We start from the raw sequence: 19514 nt of genomic DNA on the forward strand, positions 1-19514 counted from the left end.
ATGACAGCTTTCATGTCTATTTCTGTCCTTTACTTTCTTCATATTCTGAACAAGTGGCCTTGCTACTTTCTGAGAACAAGAATATAAAGCAACAAAAATTTAGGGAGACTAAGTTAAAATAATTATTAGAAGGTAGTTAGATCAAAACTGAAACACAGGAATTGAGTACTGTGTATATGCTTCACAATTTTCCTAGCATCCCACAGTCATTATGATTCAAAGATAGCAAATTCAGTTAAACATCACCAAAGCTTGATTTACACTATGAGAAGTGTATAAGATACATTGCATATGCCTTTATTTCTGCTCTCTGGAACTGACATGAATAGCTAACCTTGCTGTTATGGAAAAAACTCTTTGGAAAATAATCTAATTTTGGATATGCAGGTGATATAATACTAATGGCAGAAAGCGAAGAAGAGTTAAAGATCTTCTTACTGAAAGTGAAAGGAGAAAGTGCAAAGGCGCTCTAACAATAAATGTCAAGAAAATGAAAATGATGGCAGCTACACCTACCACTTCATTGCATATAGGAGGAGAAAGAATGGAGGTAGTTTCTACATTCAGTTGCCTCGGCTCTCAGATTTCTGTTGATGGTGACTGCAGCCATAAAATCAAGAGACACTTGTTACTTTGCAGAAAGGCAATGTCTAACCTTGACAATGTTTTAAGGAGTAGATACGTAACTTTAAAACAAAGATCCAAATAGTAATGGCTACTATGTTTCCACTAGTGATGTATAGATGTGAGACCTGGCCCAAAAAAAGGCTGAACAGCATAAAATAGACACCTTTGAGTTTTGGTGTTGGAGGAAAGTTCTTGGAATACTACAGATTGCAAAGCGAATGAATAGGTCAGTATTACACCATATTGCTGGTTGGAAGGGCTGAAACTGAAACAAACACTGACATACTTCAGACAGATTATGAGGAAACATGATTCGATGGAAGAGACATTAATGTTGGGTAATATCGAAGACACATGAAGAAGAGGGCAGCAAAGGATGAGATGAACCAATGGCAGCACAGAAGTAACAGATTCTGAACTGGAAAGTCAGAGAGAGAAAGTGCAGGACAGAAGAAACTAGTGTGTCTTAGTTCATGGGATCACAAAGAGTCAGAATTGACTAAATGACTAAATGGATAGATGGATAGATAGATAGATAGAGATAGAGATAGAGAGAGAGAGAGAGAGTCAATGATGTGTGATGTGCTTCCACTTTCAAGGAATGAGACACATGACAGTTCTGCTGGTTTCACAGAGTCAAGGAATGTTGTGAGGCAAAATCATTTTCCCTATCTAGTCATTCCAAAAACATAACAGTTTTTATCCTCTAGATTGTAGTAAAAGTGCTAGTTGGCCATTGGAACTTCTCTGTCTTGATTCAGAAATAGAGAAAAAGAGTTTGTTTCTCATTTTTCTAAAGAAGATGACCTCGTATATTGCTTGAGTTTCCCTGGTCTGATGCTAAAGTTGGGAATTCAGCACGAGGCACAAGATTGGATATTCTTCATCCATTATTCACAAAAAAAGTCTCAAAGCTGTCCGGTACAATGGGAACAAATGTGCTTCCACACCTCTTGGATCTTCAGTAAATTTGAAAGAGACGTATGATCCTTTAAGATTTATTCTGGATAAGCTTAATTACAAAGAGGCTGTACCAAGAAGTCCAGCATCCTACGTGAATTGGACAATCATACAAAAGACAAGCAGTGGACTTACAAAATCTATTCAAGTGTAACATTAAAAAGGAAAACATATTATTTGATTCTTTTGTGGACAAGTGAAATCTCCTGCCTCCACTTCACATAACATTTAGTATTATAAAATAATTTATTAAAGCTTTACCTGAAGACAGTGACAGTTTCAAGTATGTGACAAATAAGTTTCCACATCAATAAGAAACAATGCTGAAAGTAAGAGTTTTCATCAGCCCCGACATTTGGAAACTAATGAAAAATGGTTCAAATGGCTCTGAGCACTATGGGACTTAACATCTGAGATCATCAGTTCCCTAGAACTTAGAACTACTTAAACCTAACTAACCTAAGGACGTCACACACATCCATGCCCGAGGCAGGATTCGAACCTGCGACCGTAGCGGTCGCAAAGTTCCAGACTGAAGCGTCTAGAACCGCTCGGCCACACCGGCTGGAAGAAACTAATGAAAGATAAAACATTTGAAAACAAATGAAAGGTATAAAAAGATCAGCTTGGATACGCTGTAAATAAGATGAAAATAATTTTTGGGAAATAAGCACTGCCTGGGTTCCAATGACAGTTATTTTCCACAAAACCAACGTGCTACAAGTAAGGAACAGGGAGAAAGGTTCCATCAAGACATTAAAAAAATGGAATGAAGGTACCAGGGCCAATGGGATGTCATTGTGACAGCTGACTATTGGTGGTTGTTGCACAGGGAGAGTTCTCAGGCAGTGCACATAAGTTCAAAATGGAGCTTTGAGTGAAAAAAAGAGATATTAAGATTTATGCCTTTGTATTTATGCCTACTTGATTGTAGTGTTGGCAATGTCTTATTTTCCACTTTTTTTTCCCCCCTCCCCCACTAACGCTTTCATGGAAGTATGTGTTTCATACAAATTTTCAGCATCCTCATCATTACTTTGTGAGAAACCTTATGTGATAGAGGGAAACACTACTATTGAACTTAACATATAAAGAAAAACATGAGAATCACCAAAAATGATGCAACATTGCAAAGTATAAATTTGTAGACCAGTGTAATGAGAAATTTTAATACGAAAGTAGGGCAAACACCAAAGGAAATATACTTCAGTGGAAAAGTTTGGTTAAGACAGCAGACATCACACCACACAACCAGCCTGACTTGACAGACATCATAAAACAGGAGACTGCAGAGAAGAACACATTTGTCTTTAACATAAGACTTCAGAATGTATGTATGTAGAAGGAAACAAACAGAAAATACTTTAAAAAGACTGCATTATTTCAAGAAATTCATAATCAGTTGCTGTGCCAGGCGCCCAGCATGGAATGGAACCATTTTTTAAACAGAAAATAGATTTGTCAAATACCAGATAGGACTAACAATATACTAGGGTATATTTTATCAAACAATACGCAAACTGTATAGGATGTGGCAATCTTAAAGCACTCAGGAACAAAAGGGAGAGTAAAGCCAGACACAAAATTAGAAAGGAACACAACAAAAAGTCAGAGAAACAGATTCACTAAGCAAGAAGGTAAGAAATGTAGCTTAAGAATATGGTATATTTAAGAACACTGAGGTCCACCAGGTGAAATAAAGCAGCAAAGTCAACTGCTTAGGAAATGAAGATCATACAGAAATATTTTTAATTTTAGAAACATTGTAGCAGAGACAGATGGAAAGGAACAGAAAAGGGAAAAATTACAAATTACTTTGGTTTGTTTTTATCAAAATGCCTTTTTACCCTGAAGATGTAGTGCTGGTGTACTCACCTTTGGTAACTGTGAGCCCTGCTACAATGCTAGTTTCCTCCAAAGGTAAAGCCCAGTATGACTGCAACTCTGTGAAAACTGCACCACGTGCCTGCACAACATCCAAGGGATATGTGCGAGTGGCCACTCGGCTCGGACGTCCAGTCTTCACAAAATGCTCCTCAACAGATACTTGTCGACCAACAGAAGACAATAACCTCCACTCCCCAGTAAGTTGAGGTGCTGACATTGGGAATCTGCAACAATTCCCCATTGCTTCACATAACTAAGAAGCAAAGTAGTCTCACTACAACATGTAATTAATAAAAAACTGATGACATCTTCTATATAATTTTGAATTTACTCTCAATCTGAAAACTGAGACTTGTACCGATTACACTTATACATTTGTACTCTTTAAGTCACTGTGTAGTCCATCATATTACTTGCTGCTATACAGGCTCCACTGGATGTTCTTTCTATTATGTTCACAAAAGATGATACTTCCACAAGATGATAAAAAAAAGTTAATTACATTCATGTGAACAACAATATTTAAGGCACTGACTCCATTTCTTCTATTTACCTGAAAATGATGTGCACAATTTACTTTCCTACACAATTTCTGTGTTATTTATGAAATCAAATATTTATTGTTAAATTACGAGCCTCATACAACCACAGAATGCAAGATAGGTGTCTTGTCCATTGTAAGACTATAGCTAAGCTAAAAAAAATTAATCAGAAGTCATAATATTCATTATATTAAATTTGCAGATAGTTTGCATTAAGGTTTGGCAGACATGAATGACTGCACTTTTGTCATGAAAGGGCATGGATTTACCTTTTTGCATTCAAATGTTCTTGTACTATGTTTCAAACTTTTTCATTGGAGCACGAAAGATTGCTACTCACCATATAAAGGTAATGTTGAGTCACAGAGGCAAAACAAAATGACTGCAATACATTTAAGCTTCCGGCACTTAGGTGGCCAGAGACAGTGGTTATGTATGTACGAGTTGTGCTTGTGAAATGTGTGTGTGTTTTCTAATTTAGAAGAAGGCCTTGTTGCCAAAAGATAAAATGTATAGCAGTCTTTTTGTTGTACAGATCTGCTACTCAACATCATCTCTATTTTCTGAGTAGCAAACTACCCTTTTCACAACATTGCTGTTATTCCATCTTGGATTTTCCATTGTATAATTTTTTCAATGGAGTAGCAAATTTGCTTTAACCAAATTTCGCAAGATCTGGAGGAAATAATAGATGTTCCTACACATCCTACCTGGATTCCTACCAGCGTGTCTTATTAACGCGTGCATCATGAAATCTAAGGTTTCCATTTAGAAGCACAATGCTACAATAGAAGACATGTGGAGGAAAACTGGCTAACCCTCAAATGTAAAAACTTAGAGATAAGTGCTACCATCTGTTGCTGGTATAGGAATTATCAAAACTGACATTGGTATCACCCCTAATTATCACATTAGGATGTAATACAATGCAGAGAATTTCTTGCATTTCACCAGATACGATTTCTGTAATGTCAAAAATATGCTAACCTTCTGCTGCACTCCAGCTTCCCTCCACAGGAAAGAAGCTGAATAGCTGAGTAACAGGATACCCAATACTGTGCTATATGATAAACAAACAACAAAAAATTAACTGTAATTTGAAAAGGTTTGGGGGCTAAGAAAGATTACATTGGAATTAATAAAAGTGTAAACACGAAATATAATGCTTGTGTAATATATAATATTAATCACTTTATGAACCTATTTTAGCATGTTTGAAGTGTTCAGCTGGCACATTCAGTACTGAATACAAAATATGAACATGGTGGATGTAGAAATGGGAAACTATGATGAAAGTGTGAAAAATCAATGGAAATAGTCAAAAGAGGAAGTGTAAACCAAAGAACTGGCACAAAGAAGTTGAGAACAAGAAGCAAAACAGTGGTAAAGAATACAGTAATTATAAAGGTGTAGTGAAAAGGGTAAAATCACATGATACAGATTGAGCCTACACAAGAAAATGCTTTGAGGTTGTACCTGCAGGTACACAGGAGAAGTTGTTTTGTTATTTCTAAAATCTAAATAACAATGATTTTTCAAAATTCTTATATGTCTGGATGTGTGAATATGTATCCTGTGAAGTGGAGGTAAACTGATGATCCAGACAGGAGTGGGCGACAGACAGCCAACATCTATAAGGTTACTGTAGGCGAAGTAGATGTTCAGATTTGTAAGAAAGCTTGTCTAGTAATCTTCGGTATAAGCAGTGGACACCTATTCCATGTGAATCAACAAAAGAAAACATCTGGAACTCCTGAAGTTAGTTTCTGTGTTTCATTAGGCAAAAAAAAAAACACCAGACACACACTCACATTGATAAATTTGTATGTAACTTGACATTAAAGGCTAAATATTTTATTTAAAGTGGATAAGTGGGGAGACGTAACAATTGCCCAAATAAATGCAACAAGGAGGACCAAAAATGTGCATGGACTCACGTATGAGCAAATAGTTTTCCTATGCAGTCAAGTCACTAATCCAGGAAAAAGAATCCCAATATCACGTATCTGTGTGCAGATCCAAACATTAGTAAAATGTACAATCTTTATCAAGATAGGTGCAAAGACAGCAACAACAGTTTTTCAATATTGGCTTTGTTATCACCTTAAGATGTGAATTTCATGTGAGAAAAATGGTCAGAAAAAGAAAGAACTAGAATCAAAACAGAACTTCCCGGTTAAACAGTCTACTACTGCCAACGAAAATCTGAAAATGGGCTCATAATATTCAAAAACTTATAATTCTGTTATGGTCATTATTTTCATCAATAGGTGCATTGTTTTGCAACATCAGAATATGATAGTGGCCATTAGCTCAATCTAGTTGAGCCATATGTGATGTGTTACCTCTAATTTTCCCCTTTTACAGTACTTTTTACTACAGTTAAGTATTATTGTACTTCTTTATTAATTATTATTTTTCATGTTACATTCCAATATAAAGGATATGACAGATCAGACACAATAACTGGTCCTACTGCATGGATTTCCATTCAGAACATAAGAATTCAGTAGATCGATATTTTTCTTCCAGCCTCATTTACGCTACCCCATTTTTCTCCATTTATAAATACTGTGAGATAGCCCATTTTTCCCTGCATGTCTTCAATGAGTGTCTTTTTCCTATCACTATGACTGTATAACTGTAATCACTGAATCAGTCAGTTTAAAGGGTAATGCCAATATCCCATACTGTCTATGGATTCCTTTCATCATATTCCATTAAGTGGAACATCAACCTCCTGGCAGATGGAAGTAATAAACGTTTTCCAACATAGAGAGTGGGGCTATATCTATTAAAGTGAATTTGTTTTTGTTTTACTTATGAAGAGATGAGCCCTTATATCATTCACAACCACTATTTTACTATCTTTCTCTAAAAAACGGCAAAAAATGAACTAATTGAAAACCTTATCTCTCATGCCAGTTACTAGAGTCTAAACTCAATGTGATGTGTATCACATACCTATGCAACATTTCTTGCACTGATAATATTGTCATTAAATACATGAAATGTTATTTCAGTAGCGATTATGGACTGCCATCAGCTGTATAATGGAATGACAACAATGGAAATTTGTACTGGGCCAGGACTGAACCTGGATTTCCTGCTTATCACGAGCGGTCATGTTGCCGATTGGCTACCCGTGCACAACTCATGGCCTGACCCAAACTACCATGCATTGTCAAACATATGGCAACATCCTGGACTCGTACAACCATTATGTATCTTATGTATGTATGCATGCTCCAAGGAACTTTACACCGTAATTCGGAATAACACACGCACTGCATAGTTATCTGCTGACACTGGGTAAACAACTTTCAAGTAAAATGTCTCCCCTGTGTGGGAATATACATAATGGGTGTACAAGTACACGATGTTGACACATGGTTGACGACTTATGAAAGTTTAGGTCTAGACACGAGTTGTGTTGTGGTAACTAAATGGTAAGGTGAACGCTTGCGATAAGCAAGAAATCCGAATTCAAGTCCCAGTCTAGCACAAATTTTCATTGTCGTCATTCCATTATACCAGATGTACCGGTATGAAATGAGCGTTTATTTGTGAAAATGAAACACTAATTTTGAATTGAAAAGTAAAAACATTTTATTCAAAGTACTGACCATTGCTTTCTATACATTTTGACCACATTTCTGGCAATTTGTGGACACCACGCCAATAGAAATGTTCGTCTTTTGAAACAAACCAATTAGACACCCAATTTTCGACTTCTTCGTAGGAATCGAAGTTTTCCTCAGCCAACGCGTGTCACATTGATGAAAACAAATGGTAGTTGGAAGGGGCCAAGTCTGGTGAATACGGTGGGTGTGGTAGCAGCTCCCAGCCAAGTGTTTTGATTGTATCCTGAACCAGTTTTGCTTTGTGTGCAGGTGCATTGTTGTGTAAAAAAATTACTTTGCCATGTCTTCTGGTCCATTCTGGTCTTTTTTCGATCAATGCATAGTTCAAATTGATCATTTGTTGTCTGTAGCGATTAGTATTCACAGTTTCACTAGGTTTTAGAAGTTCATGATACACCATACTTTTCTGATCCCACCAAACACAGACCATTGTCTTCTTGCTGAATTGATCTGGTTTTGCAGTCGATGTTGATGGTTGTCCCAAATTAACTCATGATTTTTCCCATTTAGGATTCTTAAAATAAATCCATTTTTCATCGTCAGTAACAATTCACTGCAAAATTGATTTTCTTTCATGTCTTTGAAGCAAAATTTGACAAATGGTTTTTCAGTTTTCACTCTGTCTTTCATTCAATTCATGTGGCTCCCATTTTCCACACTTTTGGATCTTTCCCATAGCTTTGAAACAGTCAGAAATTGTTTGTTGTGCAACATTTAGCATTTCTGCCATTTGCTTCTGACTCAAAGTATCATCTTCATCCAATATTGCTTGCAATTCGGCGTCTTCGAACATTTTTGGTGGTCTTCCACATTCTTCATTTCTTACATCAAAATCATTATTTCTGAACCGTTGAAACTGTCTTTTGCATGTTGCTTCTGATAGAGTATGATCACCATATGCCTCGACAAGCATTCGATGCGACTCTGCAGCACTTTTTTTCAAATGAAAACAAAAAATTAATGATTTCCGCATATCATCACTTTCTGGTACAAAATCCGACATTGTTAACACAATGAAAACATATGATGTTGTTTGTTCCATGACTTGATGTATACTAAATATCTTTGACAGATGTCATACCAACAAAAAAAAAAAAATTAATTAAGGCTCGTTCACAACAAATGTTCCCTATTGACACATTTTGTATCTTAACGCTCATTTCATACCGGTACACCTGGTACAGCTGGTGGTAGTCCATATTCATAACTGTGAATACATTTCATGTAATTCATGATGGCTGTAGTCATCACAGTGCCTGTCCCTTCTGACATGCATGCATGTCCAAAGGAACTTTACACCATAGTTTGGAATAACACAGGCACTGCAATATTGCATAATGTTATCATTATTCCTACCACACAATAATGTGACAAAAAACATTGTCAGTTATGCTGTTAGTTTATTGATCAATAAGATAGCATTCTGCAAGAATTTGAAATAGGAGACACCATTCTGACATCTGGTCATATGTTTACAGTTTATCAATGCTTGTAATCGAAGCATAATTTTGGCCAAAATGGTGTTTCAGCACCTCAACGGAAGTTTTTCGAACTTACTAGAACAAATCGCCACCAGAGATTTAAAATAGTATACATGTATTAAATTTTAAAGTAACTATAATTTACACCAGTGAACGTGGTAATGGGTGACCAACGTGATGCGATGAACAGGAGCATGGGCAAGGTACTGTGTAACTAGAAAAACATGTTAATGTATGGAATATCTCAATGAGAAAATTTAAGTTTTCAGAAATTTCATTTCTAGATACACAAGCCTACACCCAAAACTTCAGCTCACTAAGCAGGCCATCATTTGAAAACATGATGCCACACTCAAGAAGACTACTGACTAGTGCTGGCCGATATGTATCAAGCACAGCTAGGGAGCAAAGCGGCACTGCTATAGGGACAGACCATAGCACCTGTTTTTCATATTAAATCTTGTGGTTCTATTGCTCTGATTATAAGAAATTAGGCTTTAAAAACCTGAATTTCGCAACAGTATTTTGTAAAAAATGATTTCTCATTATACTTTTTATCACAAGTTTTCAAAAACCACAAGGGGTTGAAGAGGTGTGTTCCAGCACTTAAAATTTTAGAAATTAGACCCTTTATAATGAGAACAATGTAGTCTTCTACAGGATATGTCAGAAGTAATGGTCAATATTCAAGGATATGAACCCATGATCATTCAAAACAAAAAAGTCAAGTACACATGGGCTCTAAAACACATATCTTAAGAGCTACGAGCAATTCTTGATATTTGATACTGTGAAACAAATCTCTTCTACTGCAGGCTCTTTGCGTTCCATATTTTGCAAAGTGGTGGTATGGACCAAAACAAGAAAAAAATGTCCAGTAAACATGTACTCTATAATGCATACCTTAAAAGGTATGAGCACTTGTTCATTAAAAGAGTTGTGTTCCAAAGTAGTGAAGATGAGCATGTGCTCATACCTCTAACTGTATACATTTTACAGCACATGTATACTGTTCATTTTTTTCTTGTTTTGGTCCATAGTACCACTTTCCAAAATAAGGAAAGCAAATAGCTTGCATTAGAAGAGATTTGTTTCACAGTATCAAAGATCAAGAATTGCTCATAGAATTTTAGAGCCCATGTTTACTTGAACTTTTTGTTTGAATGATCATTCCTGTCATATCCCTGAATATTGACTATCACTTCTGAAACACAGTGTATATTTTTCAAGTGCAGCAGACTTTAGCACAAAGTACTTGCAGAAGCAAAACAGGAGGAAGGAAAAGCCAACATGCGCTTTTGCACGTGGCTTGTTTATTTCTTCTGGAACCACTCTGGAAATGAAATACTGTTGTCAATTGATCATTTAGTTGGCATGTAATGACAGAATAGTAGTAGTTGTATGGTATTTTGCTTTATGGCAGGTCTTGTCATGGGTTAAACCTCTTCCACTTTTGTCTGCCCATGACAGAAAACAGTTAAAACTATGGTCACCCCTAAACCTAAGGAACTTCACAGAAAGAATAAATATGCTACACAAAATCACTTATTATCTAGTGCTGTAACTGAAAAAACTAGCCATATTGCACGGAGGATGCATTATATTCAGCTGCAGAAATCCCCTCTTAATCGCAAAGCTTTGTAGCACTTGATATTTAGAGGTAGTCAGGAGTAAAATCAGTTGTTTTTTACGAATATCAATTATGAACGCTTTGAAGCTCGACACATCTCATTTGTTCTGATTAGAGTAAATGTAATTTTTTTCTTCATGGCAGAGTTTAAAAACATCTACTGTTCATGTACTGGCATCAATAGATGAAAGATATTTCCTTAAAATTTATCATACATTCTATGTCGTGTCTAGTTACTGAATGATAAGCTGCATTTAATCACATGTAAATGTGGAAGACTGTAGAAAGTAAGTGACTGTCTGAAAATAAAAACTATACATCTAGTTGAACATCAAGTTCCAAATTTCATTTTCCATTTCAAATCTAAATTCAAAATTTTATTCTTTTATTATCTAATTTCTAAACAAGCCATTCAGATCAAACAATGGATATGGCTAGCCATCAATATATCCAAAATTTATATTCTGTGACATATTGTGCAATTATTCTAATTTTTTCTTCCTTGAATAGCATTCTTTGACATTCCAAGAAGACGTCAGTTCACTGTAACCATACGCTTTGCAGCTATCAACGTTTGTTTTATTTTGTTAAAGAAAATGACCCGCTTTACTTTTCTTATAAAAAGCATATTTTGAATCAATTCACTTTATTTTGCACAATGTCAATTTCTTTGTTATGATTTAGCTTACTAGGCAGATAAGAACTGTGTACTTGACATAAATTCAAACTCATTTTTTCTGGGAATGCTTAACAAAATAAGCCACTGGAGAAGAGTATACAAATCCTCCTCATAACACATATTTGCATTTGCTTATCTCCAAGTATTAGTTTGCCAGGTTAGCCAACATCAGTACACACACCACTATGACAGAACGTTTCAGTTCAGAAGTGGTAATATAATGATGAGAAATGGAATGGCATATAACCAAGTTAAAGTTGTACTATGTTATAAATAAATTTTTTATGAATTACTGAGCAGCACTGTGTATGCTTGTGGTTTTGCTCATCAATAAATTAACTTGTGATATGAGTCAAAAATATACTTACAAATACGAAAATCTGGATGGTATGTTTTTGGGTTTTCAGTTAACTGGCAATTCTAATTTGCATACAAATATTTCAGATACTAATCTAGGCATTTTCTTAAGGTATCCTGAACAGTGATTTTATTTGTGCACACTGCATGGACTCCAACTAACATGGTTCAAATCCAGATAGGGGACAGACCAAAATCACTGCTTGGAGAATCTGAAGATAATTAGGTCAGCAGGCAAAATTTTTCTTTTAACTCAGTTGGAAACCCTATCAATCTTACTGAAAAATCTTGTAAATAACAAAACTTATTCTTTGGAGTGAGTATTTTGTGTTTTGTCATCCTTCAAATCCGTGTAGCACCACACACCAGAAACACGAATGGAACATACACTTAGTTATATGTGGGTTGTTAGATCTTTGGGATCTGTAAGAAAATAATACCCAAAATTAAAATGATTAAATAAAGATATAAAAGGCTTACATTTTACAGGCAGCAGACAAATACATACTAAAAGGCAGGAAAATGTTAACTTTGAAAACTAGCAAAAGGAAAACAGACACCATCTGAAAACCAGAGGAGGCGAACGGCAGAAAGACAGCTGAAATTTCATATATATGGCAAATAACTAGAGGAATAAATGAGAACAATTGGCAGTGACAGAATTACAGGGAAGAAGAAGCAAATACTGGACAAGATGCCAAAAAAATATAGGATACTATGAGGTATCACAAATTTATATGAGAGAAATGGAGAATTTAGAACATGTCCATGCCATTACCAATGGCATCCACAAACAGGGCAAAAGTGGGTGTTATGTGCTATAAGAGACGTATTTTTGTAAAATCAGTTTCCCCAAAATATTTATAAGTAAGTTACTGGGTACTGAATGGAAGACTTTTCTATTATTGTTATTACATCAAATTGGTTTATGACTATGAGCTAAAAGAGAAAAAAAAGTAAAAAATGATTTAAGGAAAAGTGAGTTTATGAAATTTTATTGACACATTTCACACAATACTGGATACAAAGAGAAATATTACACAGAAAAACTGTTGCAACAAAAGCAAATATTTTATCAACACTTAGTAGGTGGTAGGAAATATGAGAATGGGCAATGGATTTTCAAACTCTCTTGTGAAGCACAGACACTTTCTCTCAGTTTGTTTGATGCAGCCACCTTCTGAGTGAATTGCTTACTCTCTTGCTAGACGGATGTCTGATGGGCTGGCACCCATGGGAATTCCATGCTTCTGTAGTATCTGTATGACAGTCTCCTGTGCCTCTGGACTGTAGCTGTCAAAGTCGAAAACGTTGCGAACTACACTTACCAAGCCCTCGTGTGGGAAAACCTGCACAGAAATAAAATTTCAGTTGAATACTAAATTACTTCCTTCGATGACCTTACTACATTTTAAATTGTGCAACTAATATTTCACAACACATTCATATTTTAGTGGCAATTCAGCTAACAATGTACTGAACAACAAAAATATATGCAAATGATGCAGTTTTTGTTTTTTGTGATTGAGCTGAACTATCCTGTACACTCTTAAATTATTAATTTACAACTGTGATCACACAATGGACAAAATTAAAATAAGTGAGATATATTTCATTATTTTACAGTATTACAGAATGCATCCTCACTTTGAGGACATTTGCCCAAATTGTTGATTGAACGATAATATGAGGGGGGAAAAACAATTTTGCTATCAGTCCAGAAAAAAAAAGCAAAAGAAAAAAAAAAAAAAAAGCTGAAAAGTGAACAACTACTATACATTGCTTCTACTGAATAAAATTACATTTTGCAACTGTTATTCATTCTGGCTACCAAACTACTGGGTGATATTGTCCCACTCCCTTCTCAAGATGGTTTTCACTTCTCGCACGGTTTGAGGACACAGTGTTCATTAACAAACACATCTGCCAAGAGCACCCCAGGCACAATCTATAGTGTTTACAGCTATGGACTACACAGACCATTCCATATGTTCCAAATCTTCACTTTCCAGTGTATTCCACACCTCAGCAGTCCTGTGTAGGTGGGCATTGTTTTCCATATACAGAAAGTAGGACCTACTGCAACCTCTAAACAGACGAATGTGATAAACAATAATCTCCCTGCGATACCACTGTGCTTTAACAGTACCTCATGCAAGGATATGAAGCAGTCTTCAGCCATCGTGCACAATGCCTCCCCACACTATGGCATCTAGGCCATACCCTTTATGTTCATGAACCATTTTGTGGTGGGTAACATGTTACCCTTTCTCTCACACCAGCTAGTGGCCAGTATCAGTTGCCATAGTGAAGTGGGATTCTTCACTCTGGACCACTGATGCCGACCCTGAGTAACATGCTCCCTACACCAATGAACTCTTTCTCGACGCTGACGTGGTTGAAATGGGAACTATTTGACAGGCTTCCAAGCATGCAGACCAGCCTGATTTAATCACCGCAAAATGGCTCTGGCAGAGACAATTGGACCGGTAGCAATCACAAGGTCTGCAGCAATCTGCCTAGGAGTGAGATGTCATACTCGTAAGCACTCAAATGATGTCTTGCAGACATGTTGCTGTACTGCACAGAATGTTGCACTAATCAGTTCCACAACAACCTTCGTCAAACACCATACTATAATAATAGTAATAATAAAGATTTTATTGTCTTTAGGCCATTGCAGCAATTGACAACGTCAAATGAAGTTACAATTTATAATACAGCGTGATAAGGTATTGACTACTGAAATATTTTAGCTTATATTACAATAAATGTACAGTGGGTCATCTGTTGGATTATTGCATTTTACAGTTGAAGAATTCATTGATATCATAGAACGGGTGGGCAATAAACCATTCATGCAGTCTTTCTTTGAATGTATGTTCAGGAAGATCCTGTATGGCATGTGGCAGCTTATTAAATAGCTTGTGCCCTGTGACTTCATAGCTATTTATTGATTTTGATAGTCTGTGGTAAGGCGTGTATATGTGTTTGATGCTTCTTGTGTTGTAACAATGTACATTTTCTCTACGTTTCACATCTTGTAGGTTCTTCTTCGTAAAGATTAAGACATTGTATATATAGAGGTTTATTACAGTCATAATTTTTTGTTTAGTAAATAAGGGTTTGCAGTGAGCCTTATGTGAAGAATTTGTAATTATCCTAATGGCTCTCTTCTGCAATAATAGGATGTCATGTATGTGACTACAGTTACCCCACAAGATAATGCCATAGGATTAAACTGTCAAACGCAAACTTAGTGTTCATGCACAGGCTTCGCTGCAGTTAATGCATCCGGCCCTCTGTAGGTGTCAGTAGTCAAGCACTGTATTATCTCACCTCATAAGTTACTGTCATCATGGCAGAAAGAAAATCAAATATGATCTCCTAATGTTCTAAGTTAAATTTAACTAGCATCACCTACTATAGAAGAAGAGCTGAAATGTACCGCCTGATCAGACTACAGTAAACACATAGGTATCTACGAGGATGGTTTGAAAAAAGTTCTTGGAACGGAATAGAAAAAAAGTACTTCACTGAAACTTTTTTTTGTTTTTCAATGTAGTCTCCTTGTATATTAATGCACTTGGTCCAAAGATGTTCCAGGGCCTTGATCCCACCTCGAAAATGAGTTTTCTCCAGGCCCGCGAACTAATTCTCAACTCTGGCTATCAATTCTTTGTTTGAAGTGAATCTTCATCCACCAAGGGAAATTTTCAGTTTTGGGAAGAGATGGAAGTCTGACGGAGTCATATCAGGTGAATAAGGCGAATGTGGCAACATTTTATACAATAGTTCAAGTGATTTTCCATGGCGACAGCACACGTATTTGGTCCAGCATCAAGAGTCGCAGCACCCATCTTGCAGATAATTTTTTCATTTCTAATTCTTCAGTTAAAATGTGATATACCCCTTCAGATGACATCTGGCAAGCATGAGCAATTTCACACACTTTCAATTGGCAATCCTCCATGACCATTTTGTGCATTTTTGCAATGATTTCTGGAGCAGTGACACATCTTGGCCGACCACGTTGCGGATCATCATCTAAGCTCTCCCAACCAAATTTAAATTCATTTGTCCACGTGGCAACAGTTGAATGTGAAGGACCAGAGAACCCATGTATTCTGGAAATCAGCATGAATGTTCTTTGCTTTCATACCTTTCTTTACGAAGTACTTAATCATTGCTGAAATCTTGATTTTTTCCATCTTCCCAAATCACTGCGCAGGAACAACAATACAGCCACGTCACTGCCACAGCTCTCTTCCACGAGCACTGATGTGGCATGTGTTTACAGGCATGGCACGTGTTTTCCAATGAATATCAGGTGAACAACTCGTTGCACTAGTGCTGACCTCTCATGGTGCTTCCGAGAACTTTTCATACCACCTTTGTAAACAATTATTCTTCCTGTGCTCCATAAGCAAGTGGAAAGGGGTGAAACCCTAATTTGTGGTACAATGCAAAGTATCCTCTGCCAAGCACTTCACAGGAGTAGGCAGAGTATGGATGTGCATGTAAATATAACACTCAAAAATTCAGAGTACTTGGCTGACACACACACACACACACACACACACACACACACACACACATAGAGAAAAAGGGGGAAAAGGAAAAAACAAAAATAAGGGAAAAATCCTTCAGGTTCAAGTGGTGATTTTTCCAGCAATTGCTTTTCTTTATTTGGTGATATTTTTATTTGTTATGCAATCTGTTTTTAATACTTGACACTATTTTCACTGTTTGGCAACTTACTTCCATCACTGAATAATCTCCTCTCCTTCTCTGTGACAATAATTTTTCCTTGTTTCTCAATAATTTATTTTCTGTATTAATTGCTTAAAGTAACATTTTTTATTAATGAAAAACACCCTGTAATGAATGACATTACATGCAGACATATAAAGACAGCTTTTAAAACTCAAAATAAGGAGTTACAAAATTTTGAAGATCACCAATAATCAAATCCTGAGTATACTCATGCACTGGACTTCAAGTGAAATATCCTGAAATTCGGCATCTTTTTTAATCTTTTTTAGTTTCTGAGTAACTACGAAGTCTAACCATGTATTTCACAATGGTTTCCTGTGAACATCAATCTTGGAGGAGCTGGCTGGAGCACGGTGGATGTATTTATCTCATACTACTGGTGAGCACTTGTCATTCAACTGACAAAATGTCATCACTTTCAGTCTCCAATGAAGTAACATTAAATTCTTTTTAATATTTTGAGCCACTAAATTCAATGACAAACTCAGGATCACTCTAGCATTGCCTAACAACAGTACAGAAGAGTGTCTGAAAGCATGCATTTTGTTGTCAAGTATCCAAAGCTGCACACAGTAAAGACAATATCAAGTGGTAATGACCTCAACCAAAACATGACAGACACTCTACAAATGTAGTACCAGATGCTTTCTAGTGGCGGAACACTTAGCAGTGCTGAAATGGACATAAGTTGAGTTTTATTTATTTGAAGGTCTTTACTTAAGTTGCCGGATATACTCAGGTGAGATGACTGGGGCTTTTAGGTGAAGGGGTTAACTACTGTTCCTCACCATCTAGTGATTTTCTCCTGTCTCCTTGTAGTCTTACTTGCTTTTCAACAATCTTTATGGTATATTTAACAACTATCTCTTGTTGTCACATTATTTTACAGTAAATTATTTTGTGCATATTTCCCTAGTGGCCAATTTTCAGAAGCTCTTTGCCTTGTTCTGCTCTTGTTTTTCTTTCACACTCTAAGTCATATCTCTTGTATCCACTTACCCTAATCCTATATCTCAGTGCCCACCTTCCTTCCACAAATATATTCTTGCCATATGCAAACAGAACTTCACACTTGCCTTCAAGTCCTGTTTAACATCTGGTATTCCCCTAAAAGTCTCACATTAAAACTTCCCATCTCTGGATACATATTTCCGCCAATTACTCCTTAAATCCTAAACCGTTCAGTCTTCAAACTGTACCCACCATGTCCTTGACATAAACACTGTCTCTGACAAAAATCACTTCCAACAGCTGCAATCTGTTTATAGTACTCCACTTTTCAGCCCCCAGATCTGGGTCTACATCCTAGAAAAGCTATCCACTCTTTCATTCAAATAACTCTAAAGTGGTTTCTTTCTCATGCATTCTTACAGCTAATATATACAACACTACCCCTAACACCACCTTCCCCTCCTCCTATCCAACAAGGTCACCTTGGCCTCCCTCTTTAAGCTTCCAGACCTAGCATAGCTTCCATCCAAAGCCAACCACAGCTGAAATCAAGCTCTCATCCAAGCTATGTAATAGGCTTCAATGGCAGTTGTTTACTGCACTCACTGCAAATTGTACTTCATATCAGCATAAAGTATGCCTGCTGTCTAGATTCTCAGACCAAAATTAGTTCTTTTAGAGGGCTGGCTAAATTATTGACGACAGCTAGCAGTACACACAGAATGGAAGTATGTCTTAGTATTTTAGAGCCGAGAGAAAAAGTCAATGATTTTAAGAATTCCTTGAATGGGATTTCTTAACCCCTAAAAAGGGGAAGTATTCACTAGATGAAGGATGTGACTACCCAAGTGATACAGTACACATGGCAGCCATATGGGTTTTTATTGAGCTTATAGGAACCAGTTCGTAAGGTTGATGATGAATCACGTGCCATAATCAGAGAAATGAGTAGATCAGTCATGTTAATACCACACAAGAACTTTCATTCTTGCAAACAGGACAAAGAAAATGGAGTATAAAATTACTTAATTGCAGGAGCATCCAAGGTCCCCGAATTACCCTCAATTATTAAGTGAGGTTACAATCACAACTACACACACACACACACACACACACACACACACACACACACAGCACCAGCTGGAGACATGATACCACTGCTGCATTTTGGCAGGTGGACTAGGTTGGAATGGTGGTTGTGTCAGGTGAAATGGATAGAGGGAGAGAGAGGTGGAAGGCAGGGATGAGGGTTGAGGCTAGATGGTTAGCGGCTCATGAGGCAGTCATATTGGTGGCTAGGAATTCGGGAGGAAGGGATGCCACATGCATGAGCTAGGGATGTGATGTATGACAATGGCTGCAACCAGAGCTATAGGGTGTCACAAAAGTTGTGCACAATCACATTGGTTGGAACTGGTGAAGCATGTACTTAGCAAAGACAACACAGAAAGCATAGGAAAAACGTGGTCAGACAATACAGCAAAGGAAAAGCAGATATAAATTACGAGATAATAACAAAGGATGGATGACACAAGGTTTAGGATGGATGGAAGCCACCAGGTGGTAAATTTTGTTGAAAAGTTCTAGTAGAATGTAAATACTTTACCAGTAACAGAAAACTCTCACCAAAAAGCAGAAGTGTTGAGTCATCAACAGGTGCACCAAAAAAATTATGGAAACTTGATGGTTTACGGAGTGATCCTTTGATATGAGTTTTCTTTGTGTGTGTGTGTGTGTGTATGTGTGTGTGTGTGTGTGTGTGTGTGTGTGTCCTCGACTACTCCGTGTCTGCTTTTCAGCAATTGGTCTCATTTACTTCTAAAGTATTTATTTTCTACCAGAACTTTCGTACAGAATTATCTCACTTATTACAGGTAATACTGTCTGTGTAGAAAGAAGAAGCTAGCTGAAATGGGAAGTTAATTGCAGTGAAGTCTTAAATTTATATTGGAATATTTATTGCAAGACAACGTCAAATAC

The 19514-nt window shown here is 36.7% G+C and overlaps 1 protein-coding gene across 1 annotated transcript in view; it reads right to left on the bottom strand.

Moving 5' to 3' along the window:
- LOC124621879 (von Willebrand factor A domain-containing protein 8) overlaps positions 1–19514 on the bottom strand; it is a 264064-nt gene that overhangs the window by 94534 nt on the left and 150016 nt on the right. Inside the window, exons 19-20 of the mRNA XM_047147344.1 lie at positions 13005–13156; positions 3463–3698 (exon numbers count right to left, since the gene is read on the bottom strand). Coding sequence (XP_047003300.1) covers positions 3463–3698; positions 13005–13156 — 388 coding nt within the window. The remainder of the gene's footprint in view (positions 1–3462; positions 3699–13004; positions 13157–19514) is intronic.

Source organism: Schistocerca americana, chromosome 7 (genome assembly GCF_021461395.2).
Source record: "Schistocerca americana isolate TAMUIC-IGC-003095 chromosome 7, iqSchAmer2.1, whole genome shotgun sequence".
Lineage (NCBI taxonomy): Eukaryota > Metazoa > Arthropoda > Insecta > Orthoptera > Acrididae > Schistocerca > Schistocerca americana.